This window comes from Tursiops truncatus, chromosome X (assembly GCF_011762595.2).
Source record: "Tursiops truncatus isolate mTurTru1 chromosome X, mTurTru1.mat.Y, whole genome shotgun sequence".
Taxonomy (NCBI): Eukaryota; Metazoa; Chordata; class Mammalia; order Artiodactyla; family Delphinidae; genus Tursiops; species Tursiops truncatus.
Genome location: NC_047055.1, coordinates 101,044,150 through 101,063,063, shown reverse-complemented (window position 1 = coordinate 101,063,063; position 18,914 = coordinate 101,044,150). Strand labels below are relative to the sequence as shown.

General features: G+C 32.4%; 1 protein-coding gene across 1 annotated transcript in view; it reads right to left on the bottom strand.

Moving 5' to 3' along the window:
* Positions 1-1,171: 1,171 nt before the first annotated feature.
* LOC141277574 (dystrophin-like) overlaps positions 1,172-18,914 on the bottom strand; it is a 119,465-nt gene continuing 101,722 nt past the window's right edge. Inside the window, exons 15-19 of the mRNA XM_073798898.1 lie at positions 8,292-8,414; positions 5,815-5,952; positions 2,971-3,123; positions 1,797-2,099; positions 1,172-1,195 (exon numbers count right to left, since the gene is read on the bottom strand). Coding sequence (XP_073654999.1) covers positions 1,172-1,195; positions 1,797-2,099; positions 2,971-3,123; positions 5,815-5,952; positions 8,292-8,414 — 741 coding nt within the window. The remainder of the gene's footprint in view (positions 1,196-1,796; positions 2,100-2,970; positions 3,124-5,814; positions 5,953-8,291; positions 8,415-18,914) is intronic.

The window sequence follows — 18,914 nt, the reverse complement described above, 5'->3', positions numbered from 1 at the left end:
CATATTGTTATTCCTTCTATTATCATGGAAAATTAAAAGTTAACATAAAAATATTTTCCCCAAGCAAGGCACCTTATGAATTTTGGATCCTTCAGATATAAAATCAAGAAGAAATGTTTTATGAAGAAAATATATTATAGTATCTTACTATAATTTATTTTAAAAATTCCATACTGGTTCACTTATCCTTACTTTATTTCACCAACCATTATTACGTTTTACAAATATTTGTTAGAGCCTATTATGTGCAAGGACACAATGGCATTTTAAGTGAGTTGTTTATGGAGATTTTTGATCCTGTGTCTATTTAACTATAAAGTGTTAATAACTTACCTTGACTAAGTTGTAAAAGAAAAATTAATCCTGGGTGTGTCAAGATATGGGGGAAATTGGAATGGAGAAAATAGTGAGTAGTAAGATAATTCAAAGTGGAGGACTTAAATGATGTATTAAATCGAGGCAAAAATATTTTACTTAAATTTTCTTTATCGTTGCCTTAATCTTTCAATTCATTTTGCATCCACAGACACAGGCTTTCTGTTATTGTAAGCTTGAGTGATTTATGACATATTATGCTCATAATATCTACTATGAAGGATAATAGGCTGAAACGTGCAATGAGTTAGAATTGGACTTTAAATGTAATATAGTTTCAACATACCTTACGTTACTACTTCCAATTTCTCAGAATATTCAGCTACTATTAAATCTTAAGGTACTGGATTCCTTAGAAAACAGTGTATTCATGGATTTTTCTAACACGTTAAAAGAAGTAACAATATGCAGTATTTTTTTCCCTTGGTTAATAAGCATCATTAACAAAATTATATGCTTATAAAATAAAGTTATATTAATTGTTTAAGACATATTCAAACATTTACCCCGTATTAAATGGAATCAACAACATCACAGAAGAAATTCCCAAGAAACTCTCACCTATGGGTTGAAACAAATGCAATTGTCATTAACATAGGTCAAAAAGGGTTGAATATCTGTTGGTTTCATGTAAGTCGACCTAACATAATTACAAAGCCTCATTTTCCAGACTTTCAGACCCTGGTTTTGTGAGGAGCACTGTCTTTGCATAATGACAGAGTGGTGACCATTCTGCTTCACTTTACAATATCTCAGAATAGGAACAAAAATGTACCTGTTAGAAAATCCCTATGGTTTATTCCCTACTACAGATGAAGAGCTAAAAAGACCAAGCTTACGATTATGGATTGTGTTTTTAAAGAGAGAATCACAAAATTTCCATCCAGTTGTTTGGAAGAAAGAAGAGCAGTTGTTTCTTTTCCTTTTGGCTTATAATAGTTCAGTAGTAACAATATTTGATATTTTTCAACCTGCTATCAATTATTAACAATCTTACTAGGCATACAATCCTTATACAAGCCTTTTAACCCATTGAGTAGCTAAGCGAGGTATGAGGACTAAGCTATTATTCTATAAGTCAATGAGATAAGAAGGCCTTGTGCAAGCTGGTATAAGAAGTTGTTTCACAAAAGATTTATTATTTACCATGTATACATTAAGAAAGTAAAATTAGCATGGGATGGTCTCAGGAAAGCAATACATATTTTTGGATTAGACGCTGAAATAAAGTAAATGTATGATAAATTGACAAATTCACATTTCCAGTGTTATGAAAAAATGATGTGGCAAAAGAAATTAAGATGTATTTTTCATTTTTGATAAGGGGGCTGTTTCCTATGATATGTTAAGGGATTATGTTTTTAACCTGAAAAATTAACCACTAGTGTTACAGAAGCCCAAAGTGAGGGGGAACTACTCACTTTCAGATTGCATATTAGCACTTTGAAATTGCACCCAGATTTTTTTCTATTGGTTAGTAGGCCTCTGTTATTAGAGTAGTAGTTGCAAACACATATGTAGGTTTGCCAGTAACAACTCACAATTTGTGCAAAGTTGAGTCTTCGAAACTGAGCAAATTTGCTCTCAATTTCCCGCCAGCGCTTGCTGAGCTGGATCTGAGTTGGCTCCACTGCCATTGCTGCCCCATCCTCAGACAAGCCCTCAGCTTGCCTACGCACTGCATTCAGCTCCTCTTTCTTCTTCTGCAACTCACGATCAATTTCCTATTGAGCAAAACCAATACAGGGCCCAGGGCAGTTAGCTAACCACATTAACCAACCTATAAGCAGCACATACCTGTCCCAGAAATTTCATAGGCTGTTGTCATTTTATTGTCACTTTTCATAATTTATAAGTATGGAAGCCATCACTGTCATCTTCACCCAAGAATCCAAATATTATTTCAGTTATCTTTTGAATGCTTAGTTTTAGATATTCTAATTGAGAAAATACTGAAATTGATCTAACAGTTTTCTTTCTTCTCAATTCCTCTAGTGTTTTGGGGCTGACCCAAATTGCAGTGATTATTCATCATTTCTTAGGGACCATCCATATAGAATATAATTTAGAGGGTAAGTGAATAAGTAATTTATTTCCTTTTTAGAGTTTTGAGGAACTCAACAGAGAATGAAGCAAAATAAAGAGTGTAAAATAATAACAGAAAAAACATCTTCAGACAATATGCAACAAATAAATCTATAAAGATTTGACACTGATGTGTGAAGATGCTCTGATGAAATGAATGTGCTAACATGAGATAGAAGTCGTCCATATACCGATAAGTCATTTGTTCATCTGGAACAAAGATACACAGAGTCAATTACAATTTTACCAGAAAACATATGACATTTCTTAATTCATTTTACATTGTCTAAGAATAAAACATTTTATTCGTTCAACATTATGTCAATTGAAAAACACTTATACAATACATTTACTAAAACAAACAAAAAAATACAAAGAAATACATCAAATCGGGGAGAACACTAATAGTGGAAACAACATCAACACTTCAAAAATGATCCATACAGGTTAAGTTAAATAAATTAAACTGTAGCAACAAAATCTGGGATTGACATTCTAAAACAACATTACCTTTATTTTCCTTTCATCTCTGGGTTCAGGTAGGCTGGCTAATTTTTTTTCAAGGTCATCCAAGCATTTCAGGAGATCATCAGCCTGCCTCTTGTACTGATACCACTGGTGAGAAATTTCTAGAGCCTTTTTTCTTCTTTGAGACCTCAAATCCTGTTCATGGTGCAGACATTATTAAAATATCAATATACAAGTATATTACACTTCTGGCCGTAGTCATTTAAAAATAATTAGGGTCCCTCATCTTCTTGTTCAGTTTCAGTTAAATTCACATTTAAATGCTAAACATACAAATAGATGATTAAATTATGTATTCATGTGACAGGACCCATGTACATGAAGCTAAGAAACCTGAACAACCCACTTCAAGTATTTTCTCTTAGCATGTTCAAACTTGTTTAGAAATTTTTTCACATTTAATTAACTCTTAATGAGTCAACTAAATTATTGTGTTATGTGAAATAATTTAATATGTGAATTCAACTGAGTTAACAACATACTTGTACAAACTTATTGAGTTTGTATTTGAATTTTAAAATAGGTAAAAATTCCAAAATTGATATCTTCAGCCCTAGGTTAAAAATTTTATATTTATATAGCCAAGCAACTTACATTCATGATCTTAAAACTCTCTATAAAATAGTTTCATAGGGCATTAATATTTTGTGATTAGAAATATAAAGTGTTCTTAGTTAGCATATAAATTGCTTCAGGCTATATATATTCAAGTGTGAAAAATGTATACCTGTGAGTGTACATGAAAATTACAATTTAAATGTTATGGCAAACTTTTTCTCATCATATCAAATCCAAATGCAAAATGATAAAAAATATTTAGAAAAGAAAAGGGAAAGTGCATGGTTTCCAATCAACCTGATGAGATAAATAAGGGTGACTGCTTACTAAATCAACAAAGGGGGGGAAGTTTATCATCTCACTCCTTACAAGACCACCCAATGTCTTCCATGATTAATAGAATTTGTTGTAATGCTATTTTACGATAACACAAGGGAACATAAGAGCTCAGGATACAGCTTTCATTTCTTCAGAGCAGTAGCAATTAGGGTTTCATGTACAGATATAGCTGGAGCCAAAGAAAATAATGAATATCAAAGGACTGCTGAAATATTCATTGCATTGGAAAGTTTTTACCTTCTTGTAAATATTTCATAAGGACTAGAATTGAAGCTACTTGGCAGATTAACAACTGAATTTGGTAGATTGGTTTGGCAAGTGGAGTAGATTTTTATTAATCACGTTTAACATATATTTGCAAAAATGATCTCGATTTCATTCTGCATTTTGTTTAAAATTGAGGATGTAAAATTTACTACAGTTTACATTTTTAGTTGAATTTCTAAAGCTCCTGTGGAGGTATTAAATGCCTAGGATGAGCCAGATGGAATGCTGCTTTTTTCAAAGGTACCAAGATACAGCCACGTGAATGAGAGTTGAGCCATGCCTTACTGGTGACACAACTCACATCTTTGCCAAGAGAAAGGCCTTGTGGTCATAAAATCTGAAACTCTTTTTATTTCCTAAGCACAAGGTGATGTGTAATGTGTAAAGGTATTAAGAGACATTATAGAGATTTCTTTACAGGTATGCCAGATAACCATTAAACACTGCTGTTCAGTAGGACACATATCATATGACCAGTGTAGATGCTTCTAAAAGCTTGGTCACAGTTGGAAGCGTGTGAATTACACAGCTTTCTGATTTTCTGAGCACATTATGGCTTGCTCTTGCACTCCCTCGGGGAAGAGGCCTTTTCTAGTTACTATATTTATCAGCAGTTACCTTCAGAAAATCTGCTGGCCAATTAGACTTTCCTTGTGGATTCCCTGCAGGCACAATATTGTGTAATTACATTCTCAGCAGTGTTTATTTGCTTGTCTGACTATATGGGAAAAGGTTTTACACTCTTATTTGCATATAGAAAGCAGACTCTATCCACCTACAAGGTGGATCCACCTACATGGCTACATAGCTCTAAAAGAGTGATTTACAATGAAAAGCTCAGCAATTAACAGTATTAGAAAAATCAGCCATGCATGCAAATAGTGAATATTGAAAAGTACATTAAAAAAATAAAAGGTTATTTCACAAAATTCTTCACATGTCCAGTCTCTTCTCAAGAACTTTCTAGATACTATTTCTAGATACTAGATAATATTCTATTTTGTCCTTCCTGCACAAATCCAGATGAGTCACACGGGTACTTGAAGCTATACGCTATCACTGGCTAACATGAGAGGACCAGCTCTTCTTCAAGGACATTAAGATTATTTTAGAGGACTCCTATATAAATGAAATTAGACTTATAAATGCTTAGTTAGTTGCAAAGAGTGACTCTCTTAAAGGCAACATGAAGTTAACTGAAAAAATTAAGTATTAAACAAATACTAGGTTACCAAAAAAGTGGACCTACTCTAAATCAAATCAATAAAATATCGCAAGCAGAAAGCCTAAAAAATATACAGGTTGTTTATTCTGGCAGTTAAGTAGGTTTTTCAAGACAAATGTAAACATAACTTACAAAAATAAATTATACTACAAAATTAAATATATGAACACTATGAATGATGCATGTTAATATCTTTCTATTACTACTCAGAAAAATTTGTCTAAGTAAAAAAAAAACCCAACTTCTAAGCAACACATCTTTCAAAATCAAAGACAGCACTCAAAAATGTTAAATAAAACACAGACATTGAACAGAAAAAAAATGTATTTCTGGTGACTAAGAGTCTTAAGAAGATTTTATTTATGCACAAGAGTTTTACCCTTCACATGAAAAAATAAAAACACAGGCAAGGTATATTATAATTTTAGCTCTAATACCTTGAGAGCATTATGCTTTGTCTGTAACAGCTGCTGTTTTATCTTTATTTCCTCTCGCTTTCTCTCATCTGTGATTCTTTGTTGTAAGTTGTCTCCTCTTTGCAACAATTCTTTTACAGTACCCTCATTGTCTTCACTCTGATTAAAAACAACAAGTACAGTCTTCATTTTGGTTTTAAGAAAGCTGTACATCGTTAACAGAGATAATAAAACATGTTATTTAAACACAAAAAAATCCAATTTAAAACTTTCAGTATCCTAAGATACTGCACTCATAGTTTTTCTTTTATATGTTGTACTTTAACTTTTAAAAGAAGTAAGTTTCCTCCTGCCTAGTTCAAAAGGACACATGTGATTAGTCATATGTAGGAAGATGGGGGAATAAGGTACTTTAACATTTCAGACAAGTGAACTGCTATGAAAGCATTCTTTTGGCTTTGATTTTTAGTGCATTTCTAGAAATTAAAAAAGTTGAGAGAAGCAAACTAAACTTGCCATTTACAATGCTAATTCACAGAGGAATACAGATGTTGCCGTGTGTGAGATGACAACAAAGCTTAACATTTTAACACACACTCCTAAGTGAAAATACGTTATTTTAAATGGACACTGATTTCTATCTAATGCCCTCTGCTTTAAATAACCTAAATGCCCAAATTTAGAACAAATATTAGGGCATTAGTAAAAAATGATGTGCTCAATTGTTGCCAAATACTGCAGTTAATTAATTTCTAAAACATATGTCATATATGCATGTTATTTTTAAATAAATACAATTAAGTATTAAAATATGGATTAGAAAAATGACTTTAAGCATTTTCAATATGCATTTTGGTTTTTAGACTCCAAGAATATTATTTTTATTTACTTTGAAATAAAATTATTTGAATAAGTGCTAGTTTAATAGAGTAGCATATGTGACCATGTGATTTTTCACCTCTATTTTCCTATCTTTCTTTCAATTCAATATATGAAAACTTTCTATCAAGGAGGTTCACGTTGCTATGGTACCCAAGGTACTCTGATGAACGAAGAACAAATATTAGACAATTTTTAAAAAATTCACATGTATGTGTGTGAATAATCATCCATGGTATTCAATGTTACATATTTAATTCTGTAATGCATACGTAAACTTCTACACACAACTGAGGAACTATTCATTTTTTAGAGGAAATGGGATTTTCACCTGAGATTTGCCAGTTAACTAGTCTAATGAAATAATATAACATAGACATTTATGTTTATAGTCTGTGAAAGACCTTACTTTTTAAAATATGTCTTTAAAAAGTCTGCAACATTTCCTGGGGCTGAGGACAAAAGTAATAAACAAACAAAAGCTCCCACTTCATTTCTTTCCCCACACCAGCGGAGAGCTAGAGGGCAGAGTTGGTGAACAGCCCAAGAGGTAAGTAGCACTCTTTTCCACCTCGGTGCCCTCTGGTTTCTTCTTTGACATGAAGGAGAGGTAGCAGTAACTCAGCATCTTGGAAAGGCTCTTCTTGTCTTTCTTTCCAGGAGCTGAGTTGGCAAGGCCACCAAACCCCATACACGGGGAGTACTGATTTAGGCAGCTCCAGGAAGTCAGAATTGATACCAATGAGAACTAAGATTGGTTCTCCTACTGCTTCACATGCCTATTATTTACAATTTATAATTTGCCTTTTGATATCATTTTCAAGCACTGTCTGAGAAGTCGCTAGCATTGATACATGTCTGAGAAATCTCTAGCATGATATACGCAAAGGTTAAGAATGCCATATAGGTGATGGCTGTGAGAGGGGAAAGGAAACTGTGAGAATGGGGTGGAGGGAGAAAAAAAAGTCAGTGAAAAGGGATGTGATGCAGAAATATTCAAGCTAGAGAGAAACGTAAAAGACATGTTGAAATTAATCAGGGTTTAAGGAGAAAGTTATGAGTCTGGGAATAGCCCACATGGTTATATATTTTTTATTCCCATGAAATAAGCAGCATGAATTTATACATATTTTAGATATACACTACACTACTTGTTCAACTTTTTTATAAAACCACCTTGTGGTAAGCTTTAATAAACAATGTTTATATCATGTGTAATTGCCCCTTCTCCAAAATAAATGTTATACTACCAAAAATGGGATTGACACAAAATATCAGTCATCTACGATGGCTGTGTTTTTTATTAAGTTTCTAGTTTATTTTTGGATTTGACTCTTTTCATCCATTACATTTTGTCCTTTGAGCACACGTCAAAGCAAAATTGCTGGGCTATTTATTAGAATCTGTAAGTGCTCCTGTATGTCCATACCATAGTAATTTGGCATTCATAATGACAGTTCAACAAGAATACTTTGCTCTTGTAATAAATCATTAGAATCACAAAATGTGCAAGGTACGCTCTGAGCATTTAGTTGGAGACTTGCGTTATCTAATTTCTTTCCAAATATTTATTCATTTTCATTCCTAGTTCATTCACAATTTTATCACAACCAATTTACCATATCTTTATTGAAGTCTTCCTCTTTCAGATTCACCCCCTGCTGAATTTCAGCCTCCAGTGGTTCAAGCAATTTTTGTATGTCTGAGTTAAACTGCTCCAATTCCTTCAAAGGAATGGAGGCCTAAAAAAAAAGATAGTGCTAATTTAAATCAAAATTACTTTTTATTAGAAATATAAGACAAAAAATACATTTGTTCAACCTCTTGTTGCGAAAATAATGACATGCATTATGTTTCCATATTATATTTTATGAAAGTGTTGAAATACAACTGGGAAAGTACCTGGGGATGCAAATAAAGACATTTAACATCATCAGAGCCAAACATACATACAAGAAAATGCAATTCATCATTCTGGTTTTTCAACAAAAGTCAATTTCCATATATTTGGCTGGTCTAACTGTTAATATCCTAAAGTTGAATTTGATCTTATTTTAAATATTCTGATATAAATACCATTTGGGTAAATATCTCTTAACAGAAATTGCCGCATTACATCAGTTGGAAATGCAGAATTGTCTCCTTATCCTCAGAAAAACTACACTGCAATCTGCTTAGATATTTTAAATGGCATTTTTAGCATGGCAGAATTGACAGGCATGCTCCCATAAGACAAAAAAATGTCATTAGTTTGCCTTAGGCATCCTTTATTTGGTAGCACAAAAAAATTCAAAAGAATGAACCCTGAATATCTCAAATGAAAAATCTGAATATATGTTTTCCAAACTTATAAACATCACAGTTTCTTTGATTTTGAAATTCATAATGACCATAGTCTCAAAAAACTTTAAAATCCCTTGTTTTTCTGAAGAAACCACTTGAAGAGGAGTGACTAATGAAAATACACTGACAATCAAATATATATTCAAAAGAATAGGCAAGATTTAAAGTTTAAACAGTTAATAACATAAATGTTTATTCTATTATCTATACCCTGTATTCAATTTCTTTGCATTAAAACACTAGAAAATACTTTATATCTGACAGCTTTTGAAAACTCACACGTGATAAATAGAAATCTTATTTTCTTACAGAGCTAAACATTTTCCACTTGTAAAACCAATTCAGGAACCACCCACTGTCTTAATGCCAGAATGACACATTCATCAAGTTTGGTCCCCACCCACTCTTCCCCAACACATTCCTAGTCATAGTCTTACTCTTTATTAGACAGCATCTCCTAGAGGACAATAGGGATAAGTGTCAAGGAAAAACCAAATATCTAATACTAATACTAATGAAGAAGTGAACCATCAAATGCTATCCGTGAGAACATAATTTTCACAGGAAGAAACATAAATAAACATTTATCTTCTAGGTACTTTTACACAAGAAACATGAATAAACACTTATCTTCTGGGTACTTCTACACATGCCAGAAAGGATTTATAGACTCTTTTTAAAGGGACTTATTTTCAATACTAGTTTTTAAATCTTAATGAACATTTAAAATTTGAAATATCATAATATGTTCTTGAACCAGTACAGACTGCTAGTATTACAGATATGCACATAAATGTTGTTTCAATCTCTGTATTACAAACATACTTCTATACTTTAAAATCATATATTGTACAATATATTATAAGAGTAACAGCCTTTAGAATCATAATTACACAATATTAATTCGATGGTATTTATGTTACTGAATTGTACACATTTCCTAACATTTAATAAGAGCAACTGCATTGTTCTATATGATTTTGTGAACATATGAAGATAAATAATATTTAAAATAACTTTTTGAGTACTTGGAGGTCAAAATAACATGGGTCCATTTGAAGGTAGATTTATCTGTTTTACTCCTACACTTGCTTCCTCTCTAGCTCATCCTTCCTCCACATACTCAAATATAGTAGTTTCAAAGGCTCAAAACTTGGGCACCCGTACCTCTCTCTCAATATTCCTTCCCTAATAAATTGTACTATCTCCCAAAACTTAACTATAACTTTCATAATATCTGTCAAATATTCCTCTTTAGCTGTGACCTCACTTTTGAATTCCAATCTAGACTCTCAGTAGCCACCTGATTTCTCACTTGAAGTTCAGCATGTCTAGAAATGAGCTTATTATCTTCCCCCAAACTGCTTGCAACATCAACTTGGTTAGTTCTGTAAATACAAGACCATTTTTTTCTGAGTCACCCATGTTTAAAACATGAGTCATGCTATTTTCCAGCACTTCACTCTAATGTCTAATAAATACCAAATACTTGCCAATTCATTCACCATGATTCACTTGCTTTCTTTTCCCAGAGACACCATCTCTCCTAGTCCTCACACAAGAGCTAAGGCAATAACCTCCTTACAGGGCTATAATCCTTCCCACCTCACCAGTTCTATCCTGTGCATTGTAATCAGGTCAGTATATTCCGAAACCATGGCTTTCATTATGTTATTTCTCTGCTCAAGAAGTACAAGTCAAAGAAGGTCCAGACTCCAGCATGATAGTCAAGGCTTCCCCTAATCTTGTCCCAAGGACCTTTCTAGCCTTATTTAAGTGGTCCTAATACAATCTTTCTTACAGGTCTATTGGTAAACTCCTGGTATCTCTCCCTCAAGGCTTAGAATGTTTTTAACCTTCTGGTGAAGAGCCTAAAACTCCTGCATGAGAATGCCTAGATTGAATCTGAGCTCCACCATTTACCAGCTGAGGGATCTTGGGCAAGTTATTTCTCCTCTTTGAGCCTCAGTTTCTTTATGTGTAACATGAGGATAAGAAGAATATCTAACTCATAGAGCTTTTATGAGGATCAAGTATGCTAGAATGTTGTTTGGTATATAATAAATGCTCAATAAGTATTGGTCTTATTATTTCCCCTCAAATTTGTACCCATCCATTGGCTCAGGTCAAGACCTTCCTCTTTTGAAAACATATGGTTTACGAAGGATAAAATAAATGCTTGTTGACATGGTATTTTTATTTTAACAACTTATTTGACAAAATCATGAAATTCTAATGTTGAACATGGAGAAATTGACACTCCAGTTTGGTAAAGCTGTATCATTCTTTAACAACAAAACTTAATTAATTAATCTGCATCAATGTAGAGAGTGGTCCCAAGGAGGATGCCAAAGGGCATTGCACTTGTTCTGCCCTGTGCAGTATTTTCATCAGGAATTATTTGGAGACCAAAAAGTATGCAAAAACACACACATTGAGAGGGATGAGTTTCACGAACGTCCCATGAAGATGAGTAATTTGCCTGTCTGGTTCAACCTAGAATCATTCCTGGTACATAGTAGGCACTCATAAATGAACATTTCCTGAAAAACTAACTGAATACATGACTAATCATAGAACAGCAGAATAAATATTTCAAGGAAATCTTGAATGATCTGGAATTTTAAATAACACAATTTCCTCTGTATAAAATTGAAGAGACTGAAAAATAAATAAATAAAATTGAAGAGACTGGAGTAATCAGCACTTCATGTGTGGATATATATTAATTGCTGGCCAAATGTTAGCAACAACACGATAGCACTAGGTACAAAAATAATATAAGCAGATATGAATAGATTTTAGGAAACACTAGTACAAAGTGATGAATTATTCAAAGCAAGATAATGCAAACTTAGATTTCATTAGTAGTATGTGTAGTGTCCAGATTTCTTGATCAAAGACTACTATGCATTTGTTAAAAAATAAGACCATTATGCAGATTAGGGATTTTAATTATTCTGTGTGGTTCCAAAGTGAATAACTAGAGTCAATGGGGAGAAATTACTTGGAGTCTGAATTTTAGTTTAATATAGGAACAACTAATTAGTGTTGCAAATTTTTTTTTTTGTCTTTTTAAAGCACTAAATTTTAAAGAAGTGAGTTTCTCATTGCTGAAAGTACATAAGCACAGGTAGGATGATGATGTATTAGCGTATAAGTTAGAAATAAGACAGTTTTTGCATGAATACTTCCCTAAAATTTTATCAATTTACAGTAAATTCTCTCCTCTAAATTCAAAGGGCTTTGTTTACTGTAGCTATGCAGCTATATAGAAATATTATGCAAGTCATATATGTAATTTTCAATGTTCTACTTGCCATACTAAAAAGTAAAAATAATCAGATGGATTTAATTATATTTTTTCCCAAATATGTCCAAAATATTATTATATAAACCTATAATCAATATAAAATTAGTAATAAGATATTTTACTTTCATTTTTTCATATGAAGATTTCAAAACCCACTGTGTTTTACACTTATGGCACATCTTAATTTAGAGTAGCCACATTTCAAATATTCAATAGCCATATGTAGTCCTGTGGCTACCTTATTGGACAGTACAGATCAATAACAACTGCTATGACGACGACATTGAAAAGAACCAATAGTTCATTATTAGTATGAAATATGTCACAGGAGTAATGTCTTACTAATAGGAGTCAAAATGCTGATGCTTTATTTAGTAAATTTTAGCGGATTTAGATAATTCTTATAATGTCCATCTCATTCACTTGTACCCAGATGTTTTCATAGAGGAATTTTCAGAAAGCCCTCTAGGGATAGGAAAATTTATGGGAATGGGTTTGAGATGTTGTATTGGGAGTCTCTATTCCTCATTTACGTGTAATCCTAGGTTGTGTTGCAGTATCTATTACATATTTGAATGTAATATTGTTTGACTTTCAAGGGTTTATATTTTGTCTCCCCAGTAGATTTTTAATCCCTGAAGCTGGGAATACATCTTATACTATTCTATATTTTCCATAGCAAAAGGAACTCATTTTTTAAACATAAAACGTGTTTATTATATCAATTACTAATTTTAGAACATCCAATAAATCAAATTAACCAGTAACTAAGTTTATAACCAAAATAACCATAACTATTCAACTCAGTTATTTAGGCTATTCTATTGGCAGGATCAGACCAGCCATTTGACATCCATGTGATTAATATTCTTCAAGGAGTTGGGAAATTTTAATTGCTTTTCCTTAAGAGTTCACTGGCTCACCATTAGGTCATGACTTTTCTGACCAATAAAAGTTTCACATGTCATTCTTTGGTCTTTTTGTCTTTGTAATGCTTATGAAATTTTAAAAAAAGAAATGAATAGTAAGCAAACATCCATAATTTAATAGCTCACTCTTGAATCATCCAAGTTTAAGCCATATAAAGTATATAATGCCTGCCTCTTTGATTCAGAATTATGACAAACTATTTGAAGAAACTGAAATCAATGGTGGATAAATCATCTTAACTTTTGCATACATTACTTCTATTGACTTTAAAGAAAGTATATGACCAAAGAAGAGCTAGAATCACAATTAAATCACACGTTAGACAGTACACACAATATAGGTCTTAAAATACATAGAAAATAATCAAAAAAAGTTATAATATTGCAGGAGAAAGTATAAACCAGGCATAGGTTTTATACAATTTAATTTTTACTTACCTTTTCATCTTAAGAGCTTTAGCATGACTGTGAAGTCATACAAAATACAAATAAAGTAAACCATAGGCAAGTTTAATAATCAGATAGATAAACGGACACAAAAGAAAGAAGAGACAGAGAAACTGAGAAAGACAACACTTTGTTTTCCTTGATTTTTTAATGTGGTTTCAGATTGCTTAACAGCTAATAATTGTGCTTTGCTGCATGATTTAAGATTAATGAAATTTAAGGCTTTGTTAAAGTTTTAGCATTAAAGGTGACTTATATAACAAGTTAACAAACAACAACAGACTGAAAAAAGCAAAATCAATTACAGATTGATTCATTGTAAATTGGAAGCATTCAAGATTACTCAGATACACTTTATCATTTTTAAAATGTAAGCTTTCTTTTGGTTAAATATTACTCTAATGGGCATAGATACACTAACATAATAATGACTGTGTTTACACAGACAGTAAAGTAAACATTTGTTAATATGGACTATGTAATCTCAGTAATTATGATAAATGGTCACTACATTCAAATCACACTAAAATCTAAATTGAAAATTAATATTCCAAATGGTACAGACTGATTTAAAATTGCTTCAAATCAGTCTCCTCTTTCCATTCTGCAGCTTTGAAAATTTATTAATCATTACAATATTGGTATAGAAAAAATTAAATAAGAATAATTCATGGAAACCTAAATGAATAAAGTTTCAAGGACCAGTAACATCCTATAATACAGAAAAGATATGATATGAAGAGTTATTTCAAATCAAAATATCTGGAAAGAAAACTTACAAAGAGAAATAAGTGTATTGGAAAGACCTATCTAAAACGAAGATAATCAGATAAAGTAGTTTATAAATTTATTCATTCACTTATTTTAAATTCAAAAGAGCAAGCTCCAAGGGACATAAGAAATAATTTTAAAGATAAAACAAATTGACTTGGGTAAGTGACATTTCATTGGCTGCATTCTTTGATATTAGGTAAGGTATTGGCTTATCTTTGATGCTGTGAGGATAAAAATGTGAAATTGTGGTAACTTCCCAAATTTGTAAGGCTGATTAAGAGACATTACCCAGTACGTCTCTGTTGGTTTTGAAATGATGAGATTAATTTTATGGTCACACTTTTCAGAATTGGATACAAAATACACTGATTGGTTAAGATATGTTGGTGGTTCAATAATCATCCCACTTTCTACTTTTTATTGAGAATAACTTGGAATATTTTTCTGCCTCACGATTACATGAGTTTAGTAGTAGCAACTGAAATAGAAGAAGAAAGGATTTAACTATAAAATATATGGGGGAGACAGATGAATTAAAACATTTAACATTTTGGACAACTTTCTATTTTTTTCTTATCTTTTTTCTTTCTTCCTTTCTCCCTCTCTCATTTCTGGTTTTTGTTTAATTATAGTTATTTTTAATACAAAGAAGTACTGAAATCATTATGTTTTAAGTGAAACTGGACATGCTTATATTAACACATAATAGACCAACAATAAATATCTAATGATACAAATAGAGATATAACAATGTATGCTGAGAGTCAGCATGATGGAGTGGACAAAGCAATGAATTAGGATCTAATGTTTTCTAACCAGGCTATCTAACTGTGAGAACCTGGGCAACTCACTGCCTCTCTCACAGCCTCCTATAAATATCTGAAAGTTCCAATCCAAGGAATGATTACTTTTACATTTGTTGATTGATCGGAGGAATCATTTTCCTTTATAAAAGATCATGATCAGAAATCACCAAATAGCTTTAATCATTTTAAATGTCATGTTAATAAGACCCAGTTAGTTGTAGCAAATGACACTGTGCACCAAACTCAATTAAAATCTACTTTGGAAACATTGTAAATAATTACAAAAGTAATGTGTTATCAAAGTTCCAACAGAACTAACCTGTTCTAGGGATAGAAAATTATAAACATGCAAAAATGTTGTTAATATAGAAATTCTGTTGCTAGGTTAACTTATTTCAGTGAAATAAAATTAGCAGGTAGAGTAACACAAAGTTTGGGTATTAACCTGTTACTATTACTTGAGGATTGTAGCTGTGATTATTACATATGTAATGCTCTACAAATCATGTGATGCCTATAGATCTTTACCTAAGTTTTCATCTATGACTTTTTAAATAATTTCTTTGTAGAAAAGTTTACTAAAAATATATTTATATAATAAGAGTAACTATACCAGCTAACAGACCATGCTCTCTTCTGTCAGAGAAGGTGTTAAATTAGAAATAGACTATGAAGGGGAAAAAGATCAATATGTTTGTATTGATAAAGTTGATTATTGAAAATTAGGTTTCAATTAAAATTCTCAAATCCAATGAATCTTATTTTGACATCCTAGGTGACATTCATTAGATGGATTACTTATTTCCCACTGATGCTTGGGAAAGTCACAATACCTGTCTAAACTATCCTTAAATTATTTATATATTACTTTTCACATCTAAAGCTACTACTTAAGATAAAATTAGACCCAACCATGTATTTTTTCCTGATATATTGTACACTAAATGAAAAACTCACGGGCTCTCTCACAGCCATATATATATATATATATATATATATATATATATATATTTATATATTTATATATACATATGTATACATATACATATATATGTGTGTGTGTGTGTGCGTATATATATATATATATATATATATATAGTCTCTGATCCAAAGAATGATTACTTTTACACCTGCTAACACTGATTGGACTGATTGGAGATCAAAATCTTGACATTGTATAAATATTATAGCAATAAAATTATATTTACATATATGATGGCAGACCATTCAAATCCCATGTTATAATTATACACACACACACACACATTGATATATACACACACACATATATATACACACACATATGTACACATACTGCTACACGGATTTCGAAAGCAAATTTAAGGCCCATATAGAAATTAAGGAATATATTGTATATAATATCCAATGGCACATAAATCTTAATAAAGAATGAAGACACAGAAAACAAGTTCACCTTTCTTTTGGTTAGTACCAATTGCACGGGCAATAATGTAACATTTTAGCTCCAAAGAAAGTGAAATATTTCTAAATCTCTAGAAGAGAACACAATCTAAGCAAATTATGTGTATGTCTCATAATATTTTGTTAGAAAGTAGTTGCCTATATTAATAGGATACAGCTAAGGTCTATTGACTCAACATGCTTTTAAAGCTAAGTATTACAATGTGACGAATATATCTTGATGCAAATTTTATTCTGAGACTCATAGGCAGCCTTTTGGACTCAATTAGTATTGAATCCTGAGTCAGTTTTCAGTTCATCACCTTCTTGGCCCTCATATATGATAATTTAACTCTAGGCTAGTTCTCAATGTCTCTAGACCAGTGGTTCTCAGAGTATGGTCTCTAGATCATTGGCATCAATATCACCCGAAAACCTGTTAGCCATGCAAATTATCAGGCCTACCCAAGGCCTACTGAGTCTTAGTCTTCAGGCAGGGGGGGAGGGGAGGGCAATTTGTGTTTTAACAGTTCCTCCAAGTACACAAAGGTTAGAGAGTCACTGCTGTAGACTGTCACTTCCTCTCCATTCCCACAGATACCCCTTTATTTGAGCTACTCACTGTTTCTCATCTAGACTATTGTGATAGCTTCCTAATTGGTTTCCCTACTTCCTGCCATTATTCAGTTGAATTCTCTTCACAACCACTGCAGGGCTAATCTTTCAACAGTGCATGAAAAAAAAAAATCAAGAACTCCTCATTGAGTATTGAATTAAGCATAAATTATTAGAAGATCTGCCTCAAATATCATCTCTCCCAAATTGCTGACTCTCCTCTCCAACTTGGCTTTTCAGAAGATGGAGATGGGTAGAAGTGCCATAAGCAACAAGACTAAGTAGTCTGTTTACTTTTGCCTTCCTATTTCCCTTTCTATGCTTCTGTCTCCTGTCACTTTCTTTTGCTGATAGTATCCCCCTCAAACACCACCATGCTATGCCACCATGTTCAGATGCCCTAAATCAGAAAGAGTTGAGTCGTGGTGTCTTTCCCCAATGATTCCATCAACTTTACCCAGGGTTCTGAAATTATGCCTGATTCGTTTTTATAACTCTGACCCTCCCCATCAAAACTGCCATTTTCTCAAATTGATTTCATACATATTAGGAGAGATTAAGCTTTCTCAAAGCCATAAGATACTGCTGATTAACCTAAATGAAATGAGAAAAGATAGAATTTCATGTATTTTATGGGCCCTATTTGGGACAAGCAGAACTTTCCAGTTCTTAAATTGGTCCACTCGATAATCTATAAGGCTGGCCCTTGCAATGGAAATAGCAAACACACATCTTCTTGGTCCCTACCCATTCCAGCACAGACCAGAAGGAGAAATCAGCTATTCCTCCATTTCTTTTCCCCATCAATTTCCATCTTAACCCTCAAAATTTGGCCATTAAGTCTAATATATATATAATGATAACAATAATTATTGATATTACTTTCACCATTTTATATAATTATAATAATTTATAGATTTTTTCAATGTATGCTTTTACATATCTTAGGTCATTTGATCCTCACCACAATCTTGAGGTTAAGATAAGACAGGCATAATCTTATTGCTTTTCTGGATGGAAATGAGATTCTGTGAGGTAAAGGGTCAAATCCAAGATCACACTCAAAGTATTGTGGCTTGAAGTTAAGAATTTTTTTCCTCTCGCCACAGTGCTCCTCACTGATAGTTAAAATTACCACTGCTGAGAACTGCATCTGATGGACAAGTTCTCAGCCAATCTAAACCGAGGAACCCAATGTACACTGCTTTCTGGATTTTGGAATTTCTTGTCATGAACAGTCCTTGAAGGACACAGACTTCATATTCACCAAATAGTGAATCCAGATATTATCAGTGAGTTCTCAGAATAAATTTTTGCTCTACTCATTTGCCCTTTCTAGTTGACCTTTGAAAGGATCCTGAAATTAGTTTTTAAACTGAGTTCTATCCATATTCACTCCCAATCTACTTTTATCACTGTAGATTTTCTCCCAAGTTTTTCTCCTAAGTGAAAACTACCCATAAACTCAACCTTAAGAATGTCATATTACAAACCAATCTTACCTTCCATAAGCCTTACTCTAATAGGAACTTGACTTTGAGATCAAAGGCTATCCCTGAGAATTCCAGCACTGCCAAAATTACCCTACTCCAT